Raw genomic sequence first — 17362 nt, 5'->3', positions numbered from 1 at the left:
ACCAAGTGTTTTGTCTGTTTCTCCTTGTACAAAAAGAATGGGAAAGGATCGCTGCCTTCCCGAGCTCCGATGATGCAGAACCAGCCTGAGTGTCCTTCCTGGCCACGGGAGACACTGGCCGTGTCCTGTAGCTGGTTGAGGCTGGGTGCTGCCTGATTCCTGATGCAGGCACCTGGCTGCCTCCTCCACCAGGGTCATCCGTGTCCCGGCAGCCGATGCCCAGGCTGCCCTTGCTGCTCACCCTCCTGGTGGTGGGGTGCCAGGGAGATGCCAAAGCCCCCTCAATCCCCTGTGCCCCCTGCAGAGAAATCCTCCTGTGTAGCCCCACTTTAGCACCACTTATGTCAGTCCCTGCAGGCTGATTAGCAGGATTTCCTCATGAGGAATCCTGCTTATCCGCTCCCGGGCCCGGGGCTCATGGATTAGTGCCGGAAGCAGGGGCTGCGGGGTCCTGCCCTGCCGCTTGGCTCCAGCCGGTGCCCAGAGCCTGCTGCGCAGCACGCAGCTGCTTGCCTGGGCCGTCAGCCGGCTCCCAGCTGGGGTGTCCGGGCTGCAGGGCTGGACGCAGTCGTGGGGTTTCCTGCTCCCGGAGGGGAGAGGAAAGGTGAGTTTGGGCACTGAGGAGGGAGTCTGTTTTTTTTTTGCTGAAAAGATTTTGTCCTGAGCCCTGGGGCTGGGAGAGGCTGGGCCTGCAGCACCTGGGGCACTGTCTCCTGCTGGCCCCTCCTGCCTCTCCTTCCAGCCATCCTGTAGGCAGGATCCAGCAGAAGCTGAAAAAGTAACACAAGAAAGCAGCTGTGCTAGTGTCATTTTGCAGACCCAGAGGATCTCATCGCTTTGCAAAGGAGGAGCAGTGTCCGTCCCCATCCCTCAGATGGGAAAAGTGAGGCATGGGCAGGCTCCAGGGCTGCCCAGCTCTCCTGGAGCTGTGGCCAGTCACTAGGGATCACATCCCACTCCTTCAGCTGGGACCAGATTTGCTCAGGTGACACGGGCRGCTGCTGTGATCGGTGTTGTACAGGAATCTGGTTCATTGTTCCTGAAGCAACGCTGACCTGAAAGAGATTTTTTTTAGAGCTTGTGCCCGTTTYACTGCTTTTGGTTTACAAAAGGATAAGATTTGAAGGCTTTGGTGTGGAAAGGAGCTTTGTGGGCAGGATGTGGTGCTGGCTCCTCCCCACTGGTGCAGCAGGGCCCTGGGGAGCTCAGCCAGATGCTTGTGCCCTTTCCCGCATGCAAGCCCCGAGTTGGACGTGATTCCCCACGCGTCTCGGGCAGCCCGGCAGCACAGCGGCGRGGCTCAGTCCCTAGGACGGGGCGGTGGGCTCTGCGGGGTGAGGGCTCACGCCAAACCTGCTGCTCTCTTCCCTGCAGCTGGAGCCAGGCGCCAGCCCCGCGTCCCCGCCATGGCCGTGGGCACCCAGCTGGGGCTGCTGCTCTGGAAGAACTTCACCTACCGGCGGCGGCAGAGGGTGAGATGGAGACCTGTGCCGGGGGCTGCTGAAGAGCTGCCGGGCGCTGGGGCCAGGGCCAGGCAGAGCCCTGGGTACTGATGGAGAGGGGCACTCTCCCATCCCCTCCACCCCAGCCATGGGTCTCCCCCTCCAGATCCAGCTGGCCATTGAGCTCCTATGGCCCCTCTTCCTCTTCTTCATCTTGATCTCTGTGCGACAGTCCCACCCACCGTTCAAGCAACAYGAGTGTGAGTGCCCATGCCAGCACCTTGGATCCACCGGTACTGGGCTGCAGGGGCTCCCCATGCCCAAGGTGCTGCCCCTCGCGCTGCTGCAGGACCCGGCATGGCCCTGGGTGACGCAGGGGGTGACAGGCGTGAGGAGGCGGACGCGGGCTGAGGTGCTGCAGGCTCTCCCACTCAGGGGCACCTGGGGCCCCGGAGCTCCCTCCTGCCCCTCCGGGACCCCTCTCCTCCTCTCTTGGCAGGCCACTTCCCCAACAAGGCCCTGCCATCAGCTGGGACACTGCCCTGGATCCAGGGCATCATCTGCAACCTGAACAACCCCTGCTTCCGCTACCCCACGGCGGGAGAGGCCCCCGGCGTCGTGGGGAACTTCAACGGCTCCATGTGAGTGGCAGGTGCCGGGAGCCCACGGGGGTCGGGGGGCTCCGCGTCTCACCGCCGGCTCTGCCCGCAGCCTCTCCCGCCTGCTGGTGGATGCCCGGCAGGCGCTGCTCCGTGCCCAGGGGAAGCRGCTCCTGCGCAGCCTGGGCCAGCTCCTGCGCGCCCTGCGCCGGCTCCGGGACAGCGCGGCTCTGCGGAGGGGTGAGCRCCGGGGCCGGGCCGGGCGGGTGCCCGGGGGGGAGCGCGGCCGCTGCACGCTGACCCCCGCGCCCGTCCCGCCAGYGCTGCCCGTGAGGAGCTACCTGAGGCAGGAGGAGAGCTTCTCCCGGTTCCTCCGCACCAACACGTCCCTGCCGCCGGCGCTGGTGGACCAGCTGCTGGGGGCTCAGCTCAGCCCGCGCATCGTGAGTTGGGAGCGCGCCGCCGGCCGGCTCGCGGTGCCGCGGCGCCRGGCTCCCGCCTCACCGCCCTCTCCTGCCGGCCCCAGCTCTCCCTGGCAGGCAGCCGCGTCCCGCTGAAGGCCGTGGTCTGCAACGCCTCGGAGCTGGCGGGCTTCCTGGCGGCGGGCGACGCCGCGTCCTCGCAGCGCCTGCAGCACGGGCTCTGCGCCCTGCCCGGCCCCACGCTCCACGCCATGGAGCGCGCCTTCCTCTCCCAGGTGGATTTCCCYCAGCTCTTTGCAGTGAGTCCCCTTGGGTGCCGGGGGGCGCGGAGGGAAAGCCCCAGCTCGGAGACCCGCCGGGTGCCCGCAGAGGGGCTGTGACCCCGATCCCGCATCCCCTCGCAGGAGCGGTTGAGCTCGGAGGCGGACAACGTCGCTGATGCCGTGGGAGCCCTGGCCGCCGTCCTGCAGGGTGCCGAGACCCTGCTGCAGGAGGTAGCTGCCCCACTGCCCCTGCCCATGCTGCCATGGGGCTGCTACCCCCGGGGGACCCCCAGCAGTGCCACGCAGCCTGGGGCGTCCCCAGCCCTGCGGTGGGGCTCCCACAGCCCCGCTCTGCTCCCCGTCCTGCTCCCCCCAGGTCTCCTCCATGACCAGCTTGGCAGAGCTGCGGCGGGAGATCGGGGCACTGGTGGCCCCCAATGGCAGCGCCTCCCTCCCGGGCGCCTTGGGGGCCCTGTCCCGCATCGCCTGCGGGCACCCCGAGGGCGGCGGGCTCCGCATCCCCTCCCTCAACTGGTACGAGGACAACGACGTCAAGGCCTTCCTGGACCGCAACAGCTCCGAGAGGAGAGCCGCAGCCCCCAGCAACGCCAGCAGTGAGCGGAGCCGCGTGGGGCAGGGGCAGGGGCAGGGGCAGGGGCTTTCCTGGCTCCCCAGGCCCCCCCAGTGGGGAGGCAGCGGCAGCAGCATCCCGGGGCTCATTTGTACCCCTGTGCCAGGTCCCTTCTGCAGAGAGCTGATCGGGAGCCTGGAGTCCAACCCCCTTKCGCAGATCTTCTGGCAGGGCATCAAGCCCCTCTTCGTGGGCAAGATCCTGTACACGCCGCCGGGCCCCGGCCCCAACAGTGTCATGGCTGAGGTGAGCCGGGCGCCGGCGGGGTCGGCGGTGTGGGGCGCGCCGCCGGCCCTGCTCACCCGCTGCCCCGTGCAGGTGAACCGGACCTTCCAGGAGCTGGCCGTGCTGCGGGACGTGGGGCGTGCGTGGCGGGAGCTGGCACCCCAGATCTACGCCTTCCTCAACAGCAGCCTGGAGATGCAGCTCCTCCAGGTGTGCAGCGCCCAGGAGCTGGCCCCAGCCCGGGCTGGCGCCTCTTCCCAGCGGGGTCGGGGTGCTGGGTGTCCTGGCTGTGCTGCAGGCCAGGGCGCCCGGGCGGGCTCTGCAGCTTGGGGCTGGCCAGGGGTGGACGACCACCGCGGGGCGGGGGGGAGATGCACCAACCCTCTTTCCTCCYGTGTTTTTGCAGGACCTGCTGCAGGTCCCGGGGCCAGCCCAGCTCCTGGACGGGCTCCTCAACGGCACGTCCTGGAACCTGTCGGCCCTGGCTGGGTTCCTGGCGGGGCCGGCCCCGGGCCCCGGGCTCACCTGGCACCAGGTGTACACCGAAGCGGACCAGGTCCTGGGCACGCTGGCAGAGTTCATGGAGGTGCGTGTCTTCCCGGCCCCCGCATTGGCAGGCTCCCGCGTGCCCGCTCACCCTGCCTCACCGCCCGCAGTGCATCTGCCTGGACAAGATTGAGGCGGTGGCCACCGAGGAGCAGCTGGTGGCCAGGGCCTTGGAGCTGCTGGAGCAGCGGCAGTTCTGGGCCGCTGTGGTCTTCGAGCTGCCCACGAACGCCACGGCCCAGGCGCTGCCCCCCCACGTCCGCTACAAGATCCGCATGGACATCGACGACGTCACSAGGACCAATAAGATCAAGGACAGGTCAGGGGATGCCCGGCCCTGTGTCCTGTGTCTGGGCCAGGGACCGTCCCCCCCTGCTASCGCTCTGCTCTGCCCCCAGGTTCTGGGACCCGGGCCCGGCGGCCGACCCCTTCAGCGACCTGCGCTACGTGTGGGGCGGCTTCGTCTACGTGCAGGACCTGGTGGAGCAGGCGGTGGTGCGGGTGCAGACTGGGGGTGCCCCGCGCACCGGGGTGTACCTCCAGCAAATGCCCTACCCCTGCTACGTGGATGACGTGTGAGTGGGCAGCGCGGGGTCCGCTCCCCCGACGGCGGGTGTCGGGCCGGGGGCGGTAAGGGCTGCCGCTGCCTCCCYCAGGTTCCTGCGGGTCCTGAACCGCTCGCTGCCCCTCTTCATGACGCTGGCCTGGATCTACTCCGTCGCCATGATCATCAAGGGGGTGGTGCATGAGAAGGAGACGCGTCTCAAGGAGACCATGAAGACCATGGGGCTGAGCAGTGGGATCCTCTGGCTCAGCTGGTTCCTCAGCAGCTTCATCCCCTTCCTCCTCAGCTCGGCCTTGCTTGTCCTCATCCTCAAGGCACGTTGCAGAGCCGGGCATGGGGGACAGAGCCGGGTGACGTGGGGAGCGTGGGGGGCTGGCAGCCAGCATGGTGGGGCTCTGCAGGCTCCAACCTCACTCATTTCACAGGTGGGGAATATCCTGCCCTATAGCGATCCCRCTGTGGTCTTCCTCTTCCTTGGCACCTTCTCAGTGGCCACCATCTGCCAGTGCTTCCTCATCAGCACCTTCTTCCTCCGCGCCAACCTGGCCTCGGCTTGCGGMGGCATCATCTACTTCTCCTTCTACCTGCCCTATGTGCTGTGCGTGGCCTGGCGCGACCACATCACCTTCCCGCTCCGTGCCCTCGTGGTGAGCAGCTCCGGCTGCCCTGCACGTGCTGGGCACAGGGTTCAGGGCGCGGGATCCCCCTCCTTCCCCGGGGCCACGCTTCCACCCAAGCCGCCGTGCTTGCTGCCACCAGAGCCTCCTGTCACCGGTGGCCTTTGGCTTCGGCTGCGAGTACTTCTCGCTCTACGAGGAGCAGGGGGTGGGCATCCAGTGGCACAACCTGGGCACCAGCCCCGTGCCCGGCGACCCCTACAACTTTGCCAYGGCCATGGCTCTGCTGCTGCTGGACGCCGGCCTCTACAGCCTGGCCACCTGGTACGTCGAGGGCGTCTTCCCAGGTGAGCGCAGCCCCCGCAGCCCCCGAGGCCCCGGCCCACTCAGCTCGGCACACCCAACCCTGTCCGCACTGCAGGTCAGTACGGGATCCCCAAGCCCTGGAATTTCCCCTTCCTGAGGAGCTACTGGTGCAGCGAGGAGTCCTCGGCTGGGCACTCGCTGTACCCCGGCAGCCCCCTGCCTGCGCCCCAAGGTGAGCTCCGGCCTCGTGCTGCCCCGGAGCCTCGCGGCTGGAGCACCGGAGCTGGGCTCGGGCTTCACCCCTCTGCAAGGGGACCGGCCCCGTGACCGTGACCCTCCGGTGGCTTCCAGCGCTGGTGGAGGAGCCGCCGGCCCATCTCCAGCCAGGAGTCTCCATCCACAACCTGGTGAAGATTTACCACAACAGCAGCCGAGTGGCCGTCGACGGGCTGAGCCTGGACTTCTACGAGGGGCAGATCACCTCCTTCCTGGGCCACAATGGGGCCGGCAAGACCACCACCATGTGAGCCCAYGGGCTGGGGGGGCAGGCATGGAGCKGGCGCTGAGGTGGGGGGGACTGGTGAGCACCTTGGGGCTGGGCTGCACTCCTGGAGATGGGACCTCAGTCGGATCTGCCGCAGCTTTGATGTGTGACCGTCCSCCTGCCACCAGCCCCACAGTTAAGCCCCAGGCACCCCGCGTAGGGCAGGGGACACTGACCACCATGAATGAGTCCTGCTTCCCCTGTGCCCCCCTTTCCCATGGTCCCACCTGCAGGTCCATCCTCACCGGCCTCCTGCCCCCCACCTCTGGCACTGCCTATATCCTGGGCTGGGACATCCGTTCCGACATCGACAGCATCCGGAAAACCATGGGCATGTGCCCCCAGCACAACGTGCTCTTCGACATGTAGGCGGGGTGGGGGTGGGCGGGGGGCCGGGCCCCGGCGTCCGGGCGGGCGGCGGGGGCTCAGCCGCCGCCCGCCGCAGCCTGACGGTGGAGGAGCACATCTGGTTCTACGGGCGGCTCAAGGGGCTCTCGGAGGAGCAGGTGAAGGCGGAGGTGGAGCAGCTGGTCCGGGACACGGGGCTGCCCCACAAGCGCCGGGAGCAGACCCAGAGGCTCTCGGGTACGTGCGGGGGGCAGGAGGGGCGCCCCGGGGCCGAGCGGTGGCCCGGGCCGCCCCCGACGCCCCCCCTCTGGCCCCACAGGCGGGATGCAGCGGAAGCTCTCCGTGGCCATCGCCTTCGTGGGCGGCTCCAAGGTGGTGATCCTGGACGAGCCCACTGCCGGCGTCGACCCCTACTCCCGCCGCAGCATCTGGGAGCTGCTGCTCAAGTACCGCCAAGGTCGGGGCCGGGGGGCCGGGGGGCCGGGGACCCCTCTGCCCCCTCTGCACACCTATCCCCAGCCCTGGGGAAGCCGAGGCAGCCCGAGGGCCCCCGCTCTCTGCCCCCAGGCCGCACCATCATCCTGTCTACCCACTACATGGACGAGGCGGACCTGCTGGGCGACCGCATTGCCATCGTCTCGCAGGGCCGGCTCTGCTGCTGCGGGTCCCCCCTCTTCCTCAAGGCCAGGCTGGGCACCGGCTACTACCTCACCCTGGTGAAGCGGGAGCGGGCCGGGCTGGGCGGCAGCGCCGGCGGCGTCCCCAGCCCCCCCAGAAAGGTGGGTGCCCCGGCCTCGGGCGCCAGCCGAGGAGTGGCCGGTCCCCGCGGGCGTCCGACCGTGCTGCCGCATCCCGCGCTCCGGCAGGACGACACCGACTCGGAGCGCAGCAGCGACACGGGCCTGGGCAGCGAGCGGGACAGCGAGGCCAGCGCCGTGGGTACGGAGCCCGTCCCGCACCCCGGGGGCTTCGCGGGAGCCTCTCGCCCCCGCGCCTTGCCCTGCTGTGGGCTGGGGGCCGCACTCCCCGGAGCAGCTCCCTCCTCCCCTGCCCCCTGCAAAGGCCCCCGGACCCCCGGTCCGGGATGCAGGGCACAGTGCCGGCTCCTGTGCTGCACCTCGGCTCCGTCCCACGTTCCCAGCCTTTCCCATCCCTCCAGATGTGCCCCAGCTGTCGGCTCTGATCCAGAAGCTGGTCCCGGGCTCCCGGCTGGTGGAAGATATCGGGCATGAGCTGCTCTTCGTCCTGCCCTACAGCGGCGCCAAGGACGGGGCGTTCGGGGACCTCTTCCGGGAGCTGGATGCCCACCTGGGGGAACTGGGCATCTCCAGCTACGGCATCTCCGACACCACCCTGGAAGAGGTACCGGGGATGGCTGCTGGCGCTGGAGGAGCCGGCAGCCAGGGCTGTGCCAAGGCTCCCGGGGGGTCTCCGCACACCGAACATCTGCCCTGCGCTGGTCTGGGGCAGCCTGGGCTCAGCCTTGCCRGGGTGGTGGGCACTCACGGCCGTGTTTAATGCCCCATCTCTCTCAGATCTTTCTGAAGGTGGCCAAGAACACGGGGTTGGACATCGACATGGCAGGTAAAGTGTGTCGCCCCATATAGAGCTGAGCTAAAGGACACTGGGGTGGAGGGTGGGACCAGGAGGGACACATGGCAGTGTGGGGAGAGGCTGGAGCAGGGGCTGCGGTGTCTGGGAGTGGGTGTCCCCATGCCCCGTGCAGGAGCCTGCAGCATCTGGGTGCAGCCCCTGCCCTCGCCAGGGCTGGGGTCCCTGCTGGGAGCACCCTCAGGCGCAGGGACGTGTCCCAGGCTGTGGTCTCCGTCCCACCCTGGTGCTCTGCTGCTCGTTTCATCAGGCACCAGGAGAGCCTCCTGGCCAGGGAGAGAAGCTGTCCCCAGCAAGGACGGGGATGTGGAAGCGGCTGATGGGGAGCTGGGTAAGAGGGGGGCCATAGGTCCAGGTGGGGGCTGAGCTCCCCGGCTGGCCCAGCCCCTGCCGCTGGCTCCCTCCAGCTGTGCCGGGGCCGTGCGTGGTGCCAGACCTGACATGTGGTCCGGGAAACTCCAGCAGCAGCAGCATCACGGCTGTTACCAGCCTCCAGGCATCTCTGGGGGCTTCGGGAAGGGAGGGGAGCAGAGCTGGTGGTGGGTCTGGGGGTGCCTGCCCTGAGCAGGGGTTTGGGACAGGGTGTGAAATCCTGGGAATGTGTCTGGGTCCTGTCTCTTGGGGTTGGAGAGAGCTGCCGTGGGGGCACTGGTGGGAATCTGGGGAGGGCTGCAACAGTCTGCGGGGTCTGCTCTGCCCTGGGAACCCCCTTCACCCAACCGCCGCGGCGCGGGTGCCTCTGGTGCGGCTGTAACGCTTCTCTCCTCTTTCCTTTACTCTGAGTCCAAGGAGCCAGGAGAGGTAGGACCCGTGGTGGGCTGGGGACGTCCCCGCTGGGGACGTGGGGACACCGCCGCGAGCAGACCGCCTGCGGCCGTCCCGCTGCGCGTGCGCAGCCCGCTCGAGCCCCCTGCCCTCGCTGCCTGGCTCGGCCCCGGGCTGGCGCCGGCGGCCGGGACAAGGAGCCTTCTCTGCCCTGGCAGCGGAGGAGCCGCGGGAGACGGACCTGCTGCGCGGCGCGGCCGGCCGGGGGGCCCGCCGGGTGACGGGCTGGGCGCTCACCCGCCAGCAGCTCCGCGCGCTCTTCATCAAGCGCCTGCTGCACGCCCGGCGCAGCACCCGGGGCTTCTTGGCGCAGGTACCGCAGGGCGCCGGGGCCGGGGCCGGGGCCGCGGCGCGGGGGGAGCCGCCGGGCTGGGTCGGGGGCAGCAGCACAGGCTCTGCCCCCCACCGCCTCCCGCCCCCCGCAGATCGTCCTGCCGGCCGTCTTCGTCTGCATCGCGCTGCTCTTCAGCCTCATCGTGCCGCCCTTCGGGAAGTACCCGCCGCTGCGCCTGGAGCCCTGGATGTACGGGCAGCAGTTCACCTTCCTCAGGTGGGTTCCCCCCGGCCCGCCGCCCCGGCCCCCGCTGCCGCCGTCTCACGGCCCCGCTCTGCGCTTGCAGCGACGACGCCCCGGGGGACCCCGACACGGCTCGGCTCCTGGGCGCCCTCCTGGCCGAGCCGGGCTTCGGCACCAAGTGCATGAAGGACGCCGGGGAGGCGTGAGTGACGGGGCAGCGCGGGGGCTCGCAGCCGGCTCCAGACCCCCTCTCTCGCCCTGCCCCTCTGTGCCTGGGATGAAGAGGGGCAGCCTTTTCCCTGGCCCCCCCAAGCTGCGCCCGCGGTGCCACCTCTGTGATGCTCCAGCACCTTTGCAGCAGGATCACGGGCGCGGGCGCGTCCCGAGGGCTCGGCGCCGTGCCGGGCTCCTCACGGGGGTCTCTCTCCCCACGGTGCCCGGGACCAGGATGGGGCCGTGCCCGCCAGCCTCCCACCCTGACGGCTTCTCCGCTCCCCCGGCGTCCCCGGCCCTGCTGGCAGCGCTGCAGCGCGGGAACTGGACGCCGGCCGAGCCGTCGCCCTCCTGCCAGTGCAGCGCCCCGGGGGCCCACAGGATGCTGCCCGACTGCCCGGATGCGGCCGGGGGGCTCCCGCCGCCCCAGGTAACCCCTGCAGCCCCCGTGCGCGGGGCGGGCTGGGGCACGGGGGCAGGCGACGGCCCCGGGGAGGCACGGGGGCCGCGCGTCCATCCGTCCCCTCTGCCCATCCCCTCGCCAGGTGCAAAGGGGCACGGGCGACGTACTCCAGAACCTGACGGGCAGGAACATCTCCGACTACCTGGTGAAAACCTACCCCCAGGTCATCCGCCAGGGGTGAGTGCAGGGCCGTGGGGCCGTTCCCGGGTGGGCGGCGGGGAGGTGGGGCACGGGGACACCCGGCACCGCCGCAGCGCAGAGGGGTGCTGGGGACCAAACCCAGCCACGGCTGCCCTGCCCACGGGGCGTCCCAGCCGGCAGTGCCGGGGAACCCRCCGTCCGGCTGGTGCCAGGCGGCCACGCGTTGGTCTAACGTCTCCTCCCTGGTGTTTCCTCCCTCGCCCTGTTTCTTTCAGGCTGAAAAGCAAGAAGTGGGTGAATGAGCACAGGTGAGTCCGGGCAGAGATCAGGGTCCCGTTCTGCACAGACTGGGCAGGCTGGGAGGCAGGACGCCTGGGTCCCGTGTAGAGTCGGGTCGTGGGCACGTGCTCAGATGGAGCCTGGGCAGTCTCCGGGCAGGGGCATTGTATGGGTGGCTTTGGCTCTTTGGGGTGCCCCCTCACCRTGGCGTCTGGGCTGGGTTTGGGCAGAGGGTGGCAGCGGGAATCAGCGGCATGGTTGGACACGTCCACACATGCTCTCCACATATCCAGGTACGGTGGCTTTTCACTGGGCGCCCGCAGCTCCCAGGTCCTGCCGTCGGCGGAGGAGGTGGACAGGGCGGTCCTGGAGCTCCAGGCACTGTTCAACATCACCCCGGTATGGCTGGGGGTCGGTGCCGGGTGGCGGGAGGGCTCTTGGGGTGAGGCTGCTCCTCACCCCCTCACGTCTGCCCCAGGGGAGCCTGGTGGACCAGGTGCTGGGCAWCCTCAGCCGCTTCATCGAGGGCTTGGACGCCCGCAAGAACATCAAGGTGAGCCCTGGCCCTGGGGCCGAGCGTCCCGGTGGGGGTCATGTCCTGCGCGTGGGGCCAGAAGGGCCCCGTTGCAGGGAGGCAGCGAGCACCCGGACGCCTGGGTCCCCCCTCCCGGCTGGGAGAGGATGGAGCCTGGCTGGGGTGGGTCYAACAGCTTGGAGGGGAGCTGTGATYGGGGTTCCTGACCCTGGGGGCAGCAGGGTGCTGTGGGCCGGGGCGGAGGGAGCCAGGTGCATCTGCCTGAGCCTCGGGGGCGAGGCCAGCTCAGGGTGCTGCAGGACTTCCCTTGGGTGGCAGGTCTGGTTCAACAACAAGGGCTGGCACGCCATGGTGTCCTTCCTCAATGTGGCCAGCAATGGACTGCTGCGGGCCAGGCTGCCGGCGGGGGCCGACCCGGCGCGCTACGGCATCACGGCCACCAACCACCCCCTCAACCTCACCAAAGAGCAGCTCTCGGAGGCCGCCCTGTGAGTGCAGGGTCTCAGGGGTCCCAGGGGGCCCCCGCTGCCGGCTGACCCTCTCCCGTCCGTTGCAGGATGGCCACCTCGGTGGATGTGCTGGTCTCCATCTGCGTGATCTTCGCCATGTCCTTCGTCCCGGCCAGCTTTGTGCTCTTCCTCATTGAGGAGCGGGTCAGCAAGGCCAAGCACCTGCAATTCGTCAGCGGCATGAAGCCCGTGACCTACTGGTTGGGCAACTTCGCCTGGGACATGGTACGAGATGGGGCTGGAGCTGTGGTGGGGCAGGCAGGCGGCTTCTAGGGTAGACCCTGTTCATGACCCCTCTCCTCGCTGCTTTGTGCCCACAGTGCAACTACTTGGTGCCCGCGCTGCTGGTCATCCTCATCTTCCTCTGCTTCCAGCAGAAGTCTTACGTGTCCTCGGCCAACCTGCCCTCCCTTGTCCTGCTGCTGCTGCTCTACGGGTGAAGGGCTGGTGGAGCCACCCGTGGGGCTGAGCCTTGGGAAGGGCTGGGGGGACACAGGCAGCCAGAGGGGCTGGGTGGGAGCAGCGCTCGGGTCCAGGGACTCTGTAGGGCCAGTTCCTGGGTGGCCTTGCTGCGTCCCTGGATGTTGGGTGAGTTTTGGTCAGCCCTGCTTTCCTCTGCCCCTCCAGCTGGTCCATCACGCCCTTGATGTACCCGGCCTCCTTCCTCTTCAGCATCCCCAGCACTGCCTACGTTGCCCTGACCTGCATCAACCTCTTCATCGGCATCAACGGCAGCGTGGCCACCTTCGTGCTGGAGCTCTTTGTGGACCAGGTGGGCCCCGGGCTCTCCCTGGGCCCRTCCTGCCGCTGTTGCTTGCTCTCCCCCAACCCTGCCTTTGCCTGCGGTCCTGGCAGAACCTCAACGACATCAACCGTGTCCTGAAGAAAGTTTTCCTCATCTTCCCGCACTTCTGCCTGGGCCGAGGCCTCATCGACATGGTGAAGAACCAAGCGATGGCCGATGCCTTCGAGAGGTTCGGTGAGTCCTGGGGGCTGCTGGCCCTGGGGTGTCCCCCGCTGTGTCCCCCCCACTCCTAAAGCCCCTTCCCCTCCTCTTTGCCGCTTGCAGGGGACAAGCGGTTCGTGTCCCCCCTGTGCTGGGATCTGGCAGGGAAGAACATGTTCGCCATGGCCATTCAGGGCGTCGTCTTCTTCCTCTTCACCCTCCTGGTGCAATACCGCTTCTTCCTGCGGCTCAGGTGAGGGGGGGCCGTGCAGGGCCGGCCGCTGGCCCCACAGGTCCCCGACGGGGACCCAGCCCCAGGCTCGGAGCTCCCTGCCGCTGTCGCCCGCAGGCCGCGGGCCCTGCGGCTGCCCTCGCTGGGCGAGGAGGACGAGGACGTGGCCCGGGAGCGCGCCAGGGTGGGCGGCGCGCCGCGTCCCACCGATGTCCTGGTGCTCAGGGACCTGACCAAGGTGAGCGGCGCCGCCGGCCCCGGGGCTGCCCCTGCRGCGGGTCTGCCGGCGGAAACGCTGGGGAAAGGGGCCGGAGCACACGGCTCCCTTCCCTGCCCTGCAATCCGAGCGGCGGGAACCCCCCGTCCGCCCGCGCAGCCCCCGGGACGCGCCGGTGGCGACGGGTCCCCGGACCGGCAACTGCCGAGCCAGGCAGGGCCGTGCCGTAACCCGCTCTCCCTGCTCCAGGTGTACCGGCGGAGGAGGGCGCCGGCGGTGGACCGGCTCTGCGTGGCCATCCCCCCCGGCGAGGTGAGGGCCGGCGCCGTGCCGGGGCCGCGCTCGGGCACCCTGGCTGCCGGCACCGATGGGTTTCGCCCCATCCCCATCCRTCCCGCGCAGTGTTTCGGGCTCCTGGGGGTGAACGGCGCCGGGAAGACGTCCACCTTCAAGATGCTGACGGGGGACACGGAGGTGACACTGGGGGAGGCCTGGCTGAAAGGGCACAGGTGAGCGGGACGGCGCCGGGGCCGCCCTCGCCCCCGCGCCGCGCGGCGCTCACGGCCTCCCGCGCCCCGCAGCGTGCTCACCGACCTGCAGTGCGTCCACCAGCACATGGGCTACTGCCCCCAGTTCGACGCCGTCACGGACCTGCTGACGGGCCGCGAGCACCTGGAGTTTTACAGCCGCCTGCGCGGGGTGCCGGAGGAGGAGACGCCCGGGGTGAGGCACGCGGCCGGGGGCGCCTGGACCCGGCGCTCGGCCCCGCGGCGCTCGGCCCCACGGTGCTCAGCCCCACGGCGCTGCTCCCGCAGGTGGCTCAGTGGGGCATCACCAAGCTGGGGCTGGGGCCGCACGCGGACCAGCCCGCCGGCAAGTACAGCGGGGGCAACAAGCGCAAGCTCTCCACGGCCATCGCCCTCATCGGCTGCCCGCCCGTCGTCTTCCTGGTCGGTGCGGGGCTGGGGGGGGCCGGCAGCTCCGGGGGGCCCCAGCCCTGCTCCCGCCCGGCGTCACCCCGCTGCCGTTGCAGGACGAGCCCACGACGGGGATGGACCCGCGCGCCCGGCGGTTCCTCTGGGATTGCATCCTCGGCGTCATCAAGGAGGGCAGGTCCGTGGTGCTCACGTCGCACAGGTACGGTCGCCCGAGCGCCGGGTCCCGCGGCGCGGGGGGCCCCTGCCCGGCCCGACCCCCCCGCCGCGTGTGGGGCCTCACGCCTGCCCGCCGGCAGCATGGAGGAGTGCGAGGCGCTGTGCACCCGGATGGCCATCATGGTGAACGGCCGGTTTCGCTGCCTGGGAAGCGTCCAGCACCTCAAGAACCGGTAACCCGGGATGGGGGCTCGGGGCTGGCTCCGGCGGCTCCGGCAGCCGGCGCTGCTGGAGCAGCAGCGGGGCTGGACGAGCCCCTCCAGCGCCGCCCCCGCTCTTCCCCCGCCAGGTTTGGGGACGGCTACACGGTGGTGGTGCGGGCAGGCAGCCCCGGGCCGGCGCTGGTGGAGAGCCTCATGCAGCGCTCCTTCCCCGGCATCGTGCTCAAGGAGCGGCACGGCGCGCTGCTGCAGTACCAGCTGCCCTCCCGCGCCTGCTCCCTGGCCAGCGTCTTCGGCGTCCTGGCAGCCCAGCGTGGCCCCTGCCACATCCAGGACTACTCCGTGTCCCAGACCACCCTGGACCAGGTGCGCCGGGGCCGCGGGCGCGGAGCAGAGCGGAGCGGCGGGCAGGGACGGCGACCGCAGGGGCTGCCCCGTCACCGCCGYGTCCCCGCAGGTGTTCGTGCACTTYGCCAGGGAGCAGAGCGACGAGGACCTCGAGGACCCCGACGGGGACCCAGCCCCAGGGCAGGACCTGGCCCCGGCGCAGAGCCTGACGCGGTTCCTGGAGGACGAGAGCTGCCAGGAGAGCGCGGTCTGAGGCTCCACGCCGGGGCCGGGGCTGCTGGCAAGCCCTGGAGCTGTGCAGCGGGCCGGGCCRCATCCTGCCCACCCCCCTGGGCTCGGAGCAGCCCCGTGGGGAGGTCCGGGTGCCGGTCGGCTCAGCGCAGCCGGGTGCCRGGGCTGGCCCTGGGACCCGTCTGCTTTCTGCTAGGGAAGGGGACTGTGTAAAACTGAGTTAGATAAAGGTACGCAGCACGGCCTCRGGATCAGGCTTTTTTTTTTCCACCTGCCTCTGTGGCTCCAAGGGCTCAGGGATGACGAGGCCAGGGCTTCCCGGCTTCCCGAAGCATCCAGCTTCCCATCTGGGGCTGCCCCTGCCAGCTCTGGCGCCCGGCAGCTCCCTGCCCRCGGCGTGGCAGCAGGGGGGCTGCGGGCTCCAGGCTGGGCTGTGGCGGGGGGCAGGGGGGTGGCCCGGTGTCCGGTGCCTCGCCATGGGCACCRAGCAGCCAGCATGGGCCCCTGCCCTGCCGTGGGAGGCTGCCGGTGCCAGGGATGCTCCGGGCCCTGCAGCTCCCTTCTCCTCCGCTCCCCGGGAGCTGCACAGCCACCAGGAGAGGCTGAAGGTCGACCAGGACCTTCCTTGTGGCGAGACGCTCCCTGGGCAGGGGCTGGGCAGGGAGCGGGGGGCAGCAGGGGGTCCTGCCCCCCAGGGCTCTTCTCCCATCCTCCGCGCGGGGCTCCTGCCTCTTCCTCTCCCTCTGCCGGTGCCTCTGGCGTGGGGCTGGGGTGAGTCCCTCCGCGCCTGGGGTCTTGCCAGCCGGCTCCATCGGGGAACTGGCCCAGAGCAGGGCGGCCTGGGGGCCCCCCTCGACCAGCGGGCCCCATCTCTGCCGCACAGAAGGTCTCGTACCTCCCACGCAGGGTTGCTGGGGTGGGAGGAGGCAACCCAGGTCCGTCCACGCGAAGCAGGGTCGCCGTGGCTGCCCTCCCCGGCAGCTCTGGGGTGCCAAGCCCGGGGGCATCCTGCCCTGCGCCAAGTGCTGCAGGGATGCTCCGGCTGCAGCTGCCCTGGGGGGGCTCGAGGGTGCCAGGGCTGAGCCGGGCAGCGCGCAGGCAGCTTCGCAGCACGCTAGCATGGCCCTGCACCCCACTGCCTGTCCTGCGGTGCTTGGCGGGACCCAGCCCTGTTTTGCACGACGTAGCCAAGCAATGACACGGGAATGAGGAACCAGCCACTTCTAAACGGGGTGATTTCATCACCTACACCCAGGGCTCTACCTCTACCAGCAGGGGAGTGTGCCCGTTAAGGTAGAACTGGGGCAAGGAGGACTATAAACAGGGGCTGAGCTTGGCTTGAGTGAGGAGTGAAGCCCTCTCACTGAGGCCTGTCCCTCCCCACGACGCCAGCCCCAGAGCCGCAGCTCCCCAYGCTGTGCCCAGCCTGCCCAGGCTCCCGCAGGAGCACCCGCAGCCGCTGTGCAGAGGAGCAGCCACAGCGGCCACATCCACCCGCAGCTGCAGAGCAGAGGAGCAGCCACAGCTGCACTGCCACGTGCGCCCACAGCTGTGGTGCCACGTGCACCCACGACCACGGTGCACCAGAGCACCCATGGCTGCAGTGCATGTGCACCCACGGCTGCGGTGCACAGGAGCACCCTCAGCTGCAGTGCCACGTGCACCCACGGCTGTGACACGCACGGGTGCTCGCCCCASGCGTAAGCACCCACCCGTCACCCCCTGTGGGCACAGGCGCTGTGGTCCCTCTCCCCAGCTGGGGCAGAGGCGTGTTGTGGCCTCCTGGGATGGGCAAAACTGGCGATCCAAATGTAGGCCCCCGAGGGGAGGCTGTGAGCGGCACGAAAAAAATATGGAACGCTTCACGAATTTGCGTGTCATCCTTGCGCAGGGGCCATGCTAATCTTCTCTGTATCGTTCCAATTTTAGTATATGTGCTGCCGAAGCGAGCACGAAACACTGTGCCTCCGCAGCTTTATTTAAAGCTCTAGCAATCTATTTTTTTTAGAATAGGGCGAGAAYTCGTCTTTACCTGTTCACTCGTTTTCGCTTAAAATTTGCACTTGAAACGATTTGACTATATTTTGTGCTAAAAATCCTTCATGTTTGGAAAAATATTGCTATTTTCGAGGAGAACGCGCGGAAGATTGAGGCCGGCCCTGCGCGATGCCTGTCGGGAGTCCTCCTGCTTTGCATGCTCCGCAGGGCGGGGGGGGCGGTCCGGTCCTCCACCGTCCCAGAGTTCCTTGGCGGGGCGCTGCTCTTGCGTCGATCGCGTCGTTGTCGTCGTCGTCGGTGCCAGGGGCTGGCGGAGGAAGATGGCGGCGGGGCGGTGAGGGGCGTCGAGAGGGGCTGAGCTGAGCGAGCAGAGGCGAGGCGAGGCGCCCGCGGCTCTCTGTGCCGGGCCGCCGCTGGTAAAGGGCCCCCCATGGCCGCGGGGCCGGCCCCGGAGCCGCGTCCCCCCCGGGCCTG

The 17362-nt window shown here is 69.4% G+C and overlaps 1 protein-coding gene and 1 non-coding gene across 2 annotated transcripts; one reads left to right on the top strand and one right to left on the bottom strand.

Annotated features, from left to right (window-relative positions):
• The first annotated feature begins 1406 nt into the window (after positions 1–1406).
• On the top strand, positions 1407–14994 carry ABCA7 (ATP binding cassette subfamily A member 7). The gene is made up of 49 exons (XM_085311456.1): positions 1407–1472; positions 1609–1702; positions 1942–2083; positions 2154–2281; positions 2363–2484; positions 2568–2762; positions 2868–2957; positions 3103–3340; positions 3464–3603; positions 3676–3792; positions 3989–4168; positions 4239–4447; positions 4527–4703; positions 4785–5007; positions 5119–5340; positions 5453–5657; positions 5732–5848; positions 5968–6139; positions 6394–6525; positions 6606–6745; positions 6828–6965; positions 7076–7287; positions 7375–7447; positions 7668–7870; positions 8044–8092; positions 8370–8450; positions 9103–9257; positions 9370–9494; positions 9565–9663; positions 9909–10104; positions 10220–10314; positions 10554–10586; positions 10851–10956; positions 11036–11110; positions 11411–11580; positions 11649–11826; positions 11922–12037; positions 12229–12373; positions 12457–12580; positions 12671–12800; positions 12897–13017; positions 13246–13308; positions 13399–13505; positions 13578–13719; positions 13812–13946; positions 14030–14133; positions 14231–14323; positions 14440–14677; positions 14769–14994. Exons 1-49 carry the CDS (start codon positions 1407–1409, stop codon positions 14910–14912), a joined length of 6759 nt encoding a protein of 2252 aa, XP_085167582.1. The 3' UTR covers positions 14913–14994.
• A 1742-nt stretch (positions 14995–16736) lies between these two features.
• LOC146592175 (U6 spliceosomal RNA) lies at positions 16737–16843 on the bottom strand. The gene has a single exon (XR_014896653.1). It is a non-coding gene; the product is annotated as a U6 spliceosomal RNA (small nuclear RNA).
• Between the last annotated feature and the right edge of the window lie 519 nt (positions 16844–17362).

Source organism: Rhea americana, unplaced genomic scaffold (genome assembly GCF_003343005.1).
Source record: "Rhea americana isolate MKP2758 unplaced genomic scaffold, rheAme1 scaffold_341, whole genome shotgun sequence".
In the NCBI taxonomy this organism is placed as follows: domain Eukaryota; kingdom Metazoa; phylum Chordata; class Aves; order Rheiformes; family Rheidae; genus Rhea; species Rhea americana.
The sequence above is the reverse complement of the archived record's forward strand: the minus strand, read 5'-3'. Positions and strand labels throughout refer to the sequence as shown.